This window comes from Notolepis coatsorum (genome assembly GCF_963971535.1).
Source record: "Notolepis coatsorum genome assembly, chromosome: 10".
In the NCBI taxonomy this organism is placed as follows: Eukaryota; Metazoa; Chordata; class Actinopteri; order Aulopiformes; family Paralepididae; genus Notolepis; species Notolepis coatsorum.
This window is the reverse complement of record NC_140174.1, coordinates 23942008-23952088: the sequence shown is the minus strand read 5'-3', so window position 1 is coordinate 23952088 and position 10081 is coordinate 23942008. Positions and strand designations below refer to the sequence as shown.

Below are 10081 nucleotides of genomic sequence, written 5' to 3'. Positions count from 1 at the left end.
ACGATGAGTTAACTGATGTACACTGTTTTACAATGCTTGTATATCTAATCGTGTGTTGTCATGTTTGTTTATGTGTTTGTTTAAAAAATAATACAAAAAAAAAATACAAAAAAAAAAAAAATGATAAAGTAAACAGTGTAATCAAAGGTGCAGATGAGGGTCTTCATGCCGTATCAGTTATATTATACCTTACAATTATGGGCAATAAGAATTAGAATCTGAATATATACTATGAGTAAGATAAGTAAACGATACACAAGGTACCCTAACAGGCATGGTATGCGTTATACCTTATACGTTGTAGTCTGGTGTAGACGGTGAATCTTTTGCTATTTATGTTGGAATAAACAGATGCTGCTGCAGAATCAAATAACTCCAATAAGCCTTATTTATAGATACCAATTTTTTTGCGAGAAACCTGTGATGTTGTTGCTGCCGTGTGTGTGTGTGTGTGTGTGTGTGTGTGTGTTTGTGTGTCTGTGTGTGTGTGGTGTGTGTGTGTGTGTGTGTGTGTGTGTGTGTGTGTGTGTGTGTGTGTGTGTGTGTGTGTGTGTGTGTGTGTGTGTGTGTGTGTGTGTGTGTGTGTGTGTGTGTGTGTGTGTGTGTGTGTGTGTGTGTGTGTGTGTGTGTGTGTGTGTGTGTGTGTGTGTGTGTGTGGTGTGTGTGTTCAATGACCTGATTTGCAATGTTAAGCTAGTTTTGGCTAGTGATTTTTCCGCCGCTTAAAATTCAAAATCCCCTGCAGAGAGAGAAATTTATATTAGAAGGCTTTCTTGACGGGACCACAGCTGAATGAACCACAGGCGAAGCGGGGAGCGATCTAAGAATAGTCCATTCATTTTCCTATAGCCACAGCAGAGACTCAGGAGCACGTCACCCGTGAGAGGTCTATACCGTGAGGAAGGGGAGGTGTGACTGTGGGTGGTCTAGACTCAAAGATTAACACATAAATGGCCCACAACTTTTCAAAGCTGCATGCCATACTGGATCCTATTTGACCCATAACATTTGATCCATAATATAAAAAGAAAATTAGAGGCCTTCAGATTTTTTTTAAAATGCTGACCATTGGTTTTTGTTGTGTTTGTATAGCCGTTTTTGAGGATATCACAAAGCCTTAAAATAGCCTAATAAAAATAGATGGTATTTATTACATAATCTTAACTTGAAAATGGGTCAAATTTGACCATAACACAGTAGGGTCAAGGTGGCCACGCCAGGCCGAAGAAAAGGCCCACAAGCACCTGGTACTGAACTGTGCCAGAGGAGCTGGACAAGATGACCTGTCACAGGGAGAGAGAGAGACACACCATGTTGCCAAGGACACAATGCGATGGGGAGATCCCATTGCAGCCTTATGTCCCATAGGGGATGAAGAGGAGTACGGCGGTAATCGGGTTGTTGTGAAGGGGTGTTGAATGTATTGCGTGGTTGAAGGGGGAGGGGGATGGAGAAAGGCCTGTGGTTAAATAGCCAGAAATAGCCAGAAACAGAGTGCCTGTACAAGATCACTTTTCACGTGGCTTTTTACCAGGGTTATTCATCCGCTCCTTTTTCACCTAGCGGACTCGCTCAAGAGACCCTGGCGCTCTAATCGATCCCAAGGAAGGATACCACATTGACAGAAGACCTACAACAACCTCGGGGTACTGTTGCGGGGTGAGGTCCTGCCCACGGAGGACGTCGGGGGCACCGATCTGAACTTTGCTATGGTTTGTTGTTGGTAGAGCAAACCTTTGATCGTTATTTTTCGATTCACCCAGGGGGGAGGGGGTTTCCACGTGTTCCCCACTCAGTACGTTACTCCTCGAAAACAAAAGTAATTTTGTTATAGCGAACGCAGAGAACACCAGACTTTTCAAAGGTAATTCAACGGACTACACATCCTGACGGTGAGTAATGGCACCTGTTACGTACGCTGGGAGCACGATGACAAAGAACTCGGTAACTTCAACTCAGCCAAGTGTGCCATCGACGTGTACATCCTCGCCCTTAATTATTTATATTTATTTGTCTTGATTTAATTGGTGAATAAAAAAAGGTGTTTTATGTATTCTGTGTCCTTCACGTTCATTCAACAAAATGGCATTGTGTAACAAAAGTTCTTCAAAAGAGGCCTTGTGCAGAATATCCATGTAGATCTCTTTCTTCCAGGATGGCTGCCTGTAACATAGCAACCAAAACAAACATGTGCAAAACAATGGTTGCTACAGTATGTGTTGATTCATATATCAACAAAAACATAATCATTTGGTGTCTTATAACTGGATCTTGTAAATAATTCACAGTAGAATAGCAATATCTTGTTTTTCCATTGTTCTACCTACTTTACTGTACCACTGCACGGGAATTAAGCATTACGCATCACAGGCAGCCATACTGGAAGAAAGAGAACTACACAAACATTCCGTGCAAGGCCTATATTCAATCCCCAGGGATATATGAGGAGCAATTCCAAAGTGGATCAAACAATGAATAATTTTAGCCCAAAGATAAGAACGTTTTCTACAGTTGAATCTTGGGATAGCATTATCATGCCGTGAACTATCTTGTCTCTTATCATTTTGTCCTTAATCTTTTTATTATTTTTTTAATTGAGCCCTTTGCCCTTTCAGGAACGAAAACAATGAAATCCAGAAAGACACCAAAGCCTCCAGCAGGTATATTTTATATAATAAAATACACACAGACATTTTGAATACAATGGCGAGCATTCATTCCTGTTCTCTGTATTTCTGTCCCTTCGTACAAAAAAGTTAATGTTCTCTTCTCTTCCCTTACAGAGAACGTCCCTCCCTATGTGCCCAACATCCCGGAGCCTACCAGCCGGGCAGAGCTCATGAAGTGTAAGAATAGACCTGAACACTTGGATTCACACGTTGCTTAGAGACGCCCCACCTGCCAGTTTCACTTTCCTGCCATGAGATAACCAGCCATGGTTTCATTATCTTCTCTAGATTGGATGAACCTGTCTTTGGATGACAGGACAGCCAATAAGATGCTGTGGATTGATAAGGGCGGGTCCAAGGTAGTCCGTCGAAAGGAGGAAGTGTGCCCTGTTCTGGACAGACCAGAGAGATACGAGTACTCGCCACAGGTAATGTCTTTTTTTTTTAACACCATACCTCCTTATAGACAGGCAATGTCTCATTAATTCAGTCATGCTTAGTCACTCTGCCCCTAGTGGTGGCTCATAGGCAATGCGTTTTGTGTAAGGTTCACATCTGTATGACCAACATATGTGTACTGATTACATGCCGTCTGGTACAGAAAGTATCAGTAATCTTCTTTCTGTTCTCTTCCTTCCTTTCTTTCTTTCCGTCTGTCTGTCTGTCTGTCTGTCTGTCTGTCTGTCTGTCTGTCTGTCTGTCTGTCTGTCTGTCTGTCTGTCTGTCTGTCTGTCTGTCTGTCTGTCTGTCTGTCTGTCTGTCTGTCTGTCTGTCTGTCTGTCTGTCTGTCTGTCTGTCTGTCTGTCTGCCTCTCTGTCTGTCTGTCTGTCTGTCTGTCTGTCTGTCTGTCTGTCTGTCTGTCTGTCTGTCTTCCTAAGGTGGTGTGCAAAGAGGGTATCTGGAACGCCAGAGGTTACTGGGAGGTGTCCTGCAGCGGGTGGGTGGTGGTCGGGGCCACCTACGAGGAGGCAGTGAGGAGGGCCGGCGAGGTGCCCAGCGGCCTGGGAGAGAACGAGCAGTCCTGGGGTCTGTGCTGGGCCGGGACCCGCTACCAGGTCTGGATCAAAGGCACGTGCAAAGACATCCGCGACGTCCCGTTCACCTCCACCCTGGGCTTCTACATCGATCAGCCAGCGGGGATCCTGAGCTTCTACGCGGTGAGCGGCGAGGGCGAGGAGGAGAGGGAGGTGAACTTGATTTACAAAGTCGAGGGTCCCCTCGAGAAGAAGATCCTTCCGGGCTTCTGGGTTGGAATGCAGTCCTCGTGCGAGCTACTGAAGAAACGCGAATGATTACGATTTCCGATGATTCTACAGAAAGTTGGTTGAATGTATATATGTATATGTTAAGTATGAATGTGTCACATGTGGCTTTGCTTCCTGAAAGGACTGCTCCACCCCCAGCCTAAAGCCCAGACCAACTTCAGACCCTAATTCTATTGGACAGAGACATGTCTGGTAATATTATAAAAATAAAAATAATTCAATAAAATTGTCAAAATTGTTGCCCCTTACATTCTTTTAGAATTCTTTATAAAGAATTATAAAAGGACTGCAACAAATATCCCTCTATGGCATGACTTTCTATTTAACGGGGGGGGGGGGGGGGGGGGGATATTTCAGATTTTTTTTTCTACCAAGTTATTTCAAATTTAACATGTAGAAATGTATCTTATATTTTGCTGGCACTGTGTCACATGTGGCTTTGCTTCCTGAAAGGACTGCTCCACCCCCAGCCTAAAGCGCAGACCCACTTCAGACCCTAATTCTATTGGACAGAGTCAGGCGCGGACTGGCTATCGGGAAATCCGGGAGTATTCCGGGTGGGCCGGCTGGTCCATCTCCACTTGCGAGGGCCGCCCAACCTCTCGTGTTTTTTGTTTGTTTTTTTAAACAGACATATTATTTATTGGCGGTTTCTATGTATGATATATCTATATCAGGGGATCCCAATAGGCGGCCTGCAGGGCACATCAGGCCCGTGAGGCATTTTAACCTGTTAATCTGTAGACCGTTTTCGCCTAAAGGTACATGCCTAAGTAAATGGAAGATTGCTCCACTTCTGCAAGGTCAATTTGCATGTTCTTGGAACATCTAGGGACCTGGGGGTATGTATTTCCAGTGTCAGAAATATTGTGTCTGTTACTAGGCTGAGTAAATTGTAATGAAGAAAAGGAGAATATAAATTATGATTTATGATTTTTGCATCTTTGATCAAAAATGTATACGGGTAGGAGAAAATACTCACTGAGCTCATTCACCACCTTATTGAGATCATGTGTACAAAAAATCTAAGCAAATGAATAAAGGGAAGATGATTAAACAGAAGGATTTGTAGATACAGTAATTAATGATAATCGATTTTAATTATAAATTCATATTTGACCTTGAACTTGACCTTGACCTTATTATGGCCAAATCATACATCTATGGATAGGGAAAATGCTCCTCTTTCCAATGGCTGGGTTGAATCTGGATTTAGTCATTTCCTTGCGGTTTATACGATAATTAGCATTTTCCGATAAATTCATATTTCCGATAAATCGAATAAAACATCGGTAAAATGAAAATATACACTTTGACTATTGTTTTTGATAGGGTTATGGTCTTTACTCTTTGCTACAAAAAATAATATTTAAAAACATTAACCTCTTAACATCCAAGGGCCCACATGTGGACGATTCTTTGCCGACCTCTAGTGGCTCGGGTGTGCATTTCTTTTAATACAATATATAGATAGAATTAAACCCCTATTTGTTGCCTGTCGATTGCCCTTTCAGGTGACAAAATCCGTTCAGCGGTTCTCGAGTTACATGCCGATATGTGAGGCGTGCCCCAAAGTACGCAAAAGTACACATTACCACCCCAGACTCCCGGGGCTCTAATTCCGTCAATTATTTGGCGATCTCGAAAATCTTTGCACAGGGTTGTAGCCAATGAGTGTGGCTTTCCATGATATGATAATTGGGGATCTAATACGGTCTCTATTGATCGATTTATGATAAAGAAAAGCAGGGTCCCCTATAGGGGGACCTTAAGGCTTAACAGGTTTGGCCCAGCAAAATTCTATTAATCAACATTTACATTTACATTTAGTCATTTAGCTGACGCTTTTATCCAAAGCGACTTACAAGTTCTGTACGACAAGCCATCAGGAAGGGCACAACTCTATCAGCTGAGTAACAATGTTCATCAAAGTGTTGAGTGCTACAGTGTAGGTTAGTTTATTAGGACAAGTGCATGACAGTATGGTTAGTTAGGGTTAGATAATTTTTTTTTGTTTTTTTTTTTTTTTTTATTCAAACGTATTAATCAAAATGTCTAAAAATGCCATCTTTGTCAGATAATGTTGGATGTCTTTTTTGAACCTGTGTGTAAAAAGAAAACATTGTGACATCTCTTGTACTTCAAAAAATCGTCAAGCCTTGTTTTTAATGGGACATACATTTTTCTATTCTTCTTCTGTATATGTGTGATACTATAGGCTCTTGTGCAATATTCATAAATATGTTGACCGTCATTTAATTTAGCAAATAGCTAAATAAAGTATTTCTTGCTATCATTTGAATGCAATGTGTTGTGATTTCTTGATTGTAATATTGTCAGCCATTATAGTAGTTTAAGCAGATACAACACTTGTTTAATTGTAGCTCATTGTGACTTTCTAAATAGATATCAAAAGCAGAAGTCCATGAAGAAGAAAAAGATATCCAAAGTGTCCAATCATAAACTTGACAAATTATAACAGGTGGACTCAATCTCTTGTTTGACTGACCCCATTCACCGCCAGTCACTCATTTGTATTAGTGTATGTAGCACAACAATCTTGCTACACCGCGCCAAGCCTATAGGGTTACGTCTATAGTGTAAAGCCGCCACGCGGCGCCATTGGTCTTTTCTCTATATGGTCAAGTTATTTGGGGTGAAAATGGCCGTCCCCAGGGTTCCAGAGCCCCGTCTGCCATAGATCACTTTTCTTCTCTGACAGGTGGGCCCCAATTCTCACTACATTAACACCTCCAGCGTGGGCTCCGCGAGAACTAAGAGCAGGGGCGCAGCAACAAACACAGGAAACATTCACACTCCTGGATGCCAAATCTACTGCCAAATCTACCACAGAACCTCATTTAGCAGGCGACCAGGAGAACACCATGGTGAACACTTGTATTCATATTTTATATTCATATTCAACATTTATTTGTATTTGTATTATATTTATTGTCTTCCTATAACCCTGCCCGTACCTGTATCTCCCCTCCCCCGCTGCTGACACCTGCATTTCCCCAAGGGGATCAATAAAGGAATATCTTATCTTATCTTATCTTGATACACTATGAGTATTCCATTTGGCAGTGGTTGAAAGTAGCTACATATTTGTACTCAAGTACTGTGCAAAAGCAACATTTTGAGATACTTGTACTTCATTTAATTTTAGGGAACTTTGTACTTTTACTCTGCTATTTCAATGGAATTATTGTACTTTTTACCCCACTGCATTCAGTTACTAGTTACTTTGAAGACAAGGATCTTTGCATAGAAAACGTGGCATAAATGGAAGTAGATGATGTACTGAAGCCTGACAACTTCCAAGAGGACGTAATCGGAGCAGTATAACTGGACCACGTACCACTTTAACATAACCTTTAATCAGAGAAGCATAACTGGACCACCTACCACTTTAACGTAACCTTTAGAGGTCAGCAGTTCAAGGATTCAACGCTCCCAAGTACTGGTATGTGGTATACACAAACATCACGTAGAATGTATCATTTTTACTTTTGATACTTAAGTACATTCAATATCAAATACTTCTCTACTTTTCACTTAAGTAGAATGTTGAATGGATTTGACCTTTATCAGAGTACTATTTTATATGGGTATTTCTACTTTGACTTAAGTGACGGAACTGTGTACTTCTTCCAACGCTGCCAATTGTTGAGGTCATTTCTCAGCCAGTGCACATGCAGCAAAGGCCATGGGACCAAATGCAACCGTTAGATTTAGATGTAAAGCTTTAGGGGCGACAGTGGCTCAAGGGGGGGTAGAGTGCTCATCTGGTAATCGGACGATTCTCTGGTTCGCTTCCGGCATCCTCCTCCCCTACGGCGTGTGTCAGAGTGTCCTTGAGCAAAGACACTTAACCGCTAACTTGGCAGGTTGGCACCTTGGCATGGTCGCCTCCGCTGTCGGTGTGCGAATGTGAGGCATAAAGCACTATATGAATGCAGTCCGTTTACCGTTTTAAGGTCAATTATTGGTTTTGCCCAATAGTTCAGAAGAAAAGCACTTAATTTTGTTCTGATGTTTTATGAGAAGTTAAACAGTGGTTTGTGTTGTCTTTATTTGCACATGTGTCTGAATATACCTGCATACAATCCTTCTATATACCTACTTATACACCTGCATATAACCCATATAACTCTGTATGATAGCATGTAAAATAATGCTGTATATACCATATATATATATATATATTCTTACCTAATTATATATATATCCATATTTGATATTTGCCTGCATACAATCCTTTTTACATATATCTGTAGATACTAGTTCTGTACATATCCCTACTCTTACTAGTTACGCTGCTGGCCAGTATTACTACCATAGTGTCTTTATACCTGTATCACTGTACTACAACTCTGTACATACATCTGATTAGCACTATTACTCAGTAGTCATTTATATATTTCATACCCAGTTTAATCACCTGTTCATTGTATATTACTATTGCACTTTACTGTTACATTTGCAAACCTATTTTCTTTGTACTGTGTTTGAATTTCACTCTTTTTTTGCTGTAAGGTACTGAATGACGTGACAATAAAGGAATCTGAATCTGTTGTGTGGTATAATGACAATACATTTGAAACCCCCATCCCTTTTATGTATTTATCTTTAAGCCCACTGTAAATCTGTTGCTGGTCAACAGCTAAGAACTAATAAAACACATATCATGACTGACCACAAGCTTGGGCCGTGCACTATTCTGTCCACTGAGCTCAGGCGTAGGGATACATAAAGGGGGCCGTTGTTGATGTTCCGCTGACAAGTTCAAGCTCCATAAGTTCCATAAATCACCATTATATGTCTGTTAGTAGGCGCAAATAGTTCTCAAAGACAAATATGGCAACAACAAATGTGTACACAACATGTCTGACACGTCACAGATAATTATTAATACATGCTAATTATCGCCCACCGGTTTCACCCCCAAACTATGCCAAACCCCACACATACGGTACCGAACACACAATCCTGCCATTGGCGCTAGTGACAATTTACAGCCCCAACGAAAGCAAGCCGCCCAGTAAAAGCCCTTGTGCCATGTCTGAATATCAATTGATTGCCAAGACAAACAAAATTGTAGACCACGTCCCTAAGAATGATTGCACGGTGTCACGTTCAGCGTGTTTGTGAGTGCGAGCGTCATGCGCGGTATGTCGGGAGGGACTGTAACTCTAAGCCCGTGTCATGTCATGAACAGAGGTGGTGTAAGCTAGCTAACTTATATAGCTATGACATACTGCCCCGGCCCGACCGCATATGCATATATGGCACTGGGGGAGGAGGGGGGTGGGGAAGTGAAGGTGGGGCTGGGGGCTTAAGTAGCATTGCTCTGTGTCCACAGTGCTCAAAACGCAATTAATACCTTGGATAAAACGGTTTATAATGGTCATATGTGAGCGCCGGGGGTTTCATGTGTCGGACATACGCGGAACGTGGTGTCGCCTTCAACGTGCAACGTTCTCCATCTGGAATATCCATTAACACGTCGACTTCTCCATCAACATAACAAACGAGAAACAAGAAAAGGAATGATGGAAAATAATAAGTAGGCCTACGGAACCTATATATATTTCCATTTTAACCCTTTCACTGCCGCACTACCATACGGTTAACCCTTTCACTGCGACAATACACAGAAGGTTAACCCTTTCACTGCCACACGACCGCCGTCGGTTGTGTGATAGTAAAGGGTTAAGCTTCTGTCATGTGGCAGTGAAAGGGAGCTTTTATGTTTTTATTTCATTCCATTCCAATGGATGTATCCATTTCTTTTACGCCTGTTTATGTCTTTATAAGCTTGTGTACAAAACATGTGATATGAATTGATTAAAATAATTATGCTGCACCTTCATCTCCACCCACTTAAACAGGACCTACACAGTATATTGATTGATTGATTGCATTTCTTATTGAGCAGAAATGAAAGAGCATACAGAAACATACAATTGCACGACTGTCAATAGGACAGGCACAAAAAAGCTTGAGAGCTTGTTTCCATTGTGGTCCCATAAAGTATGTGTGCATGGTGCATGAAAATGTGTGTGAATGTATGCCTGTGTGCAAAATAAAACATGGAACATAAAAACATTACATTACCTTCACACATGAATACAGTAAAATAAC

General features: G+C 41.5%; 1 protein-coding gene across 1 annotated transcript; it reads left to right on the top strand.

Moving 5' to 3' along the window:
- Positions 1-1518: 1518 nt before the first annotated feature.
- Positions 1519-4169, top strand: LOC311235433 (tripartite motif-containing protein 16-like protein). Its single transcript, XM_084322895.1, has 5 exons — positions 1519-1892; positions 2616-2660; positions 2784-2846; positions 2958-3097; positions 3548-4169. Exons 2-5 carry the CDS (start codon positions 2627-2629, stop codon positions 3959-3961), a joined length of 651 nt encoding a protein of 216 aa, XP_084179021.1. The 5' UTR covers positions 1519-1892; positions 2616-2626; the 3' UTR covers positions 3962-4169.
- Positions 4170-10081: the final 5912 nt, after the last annotated feature.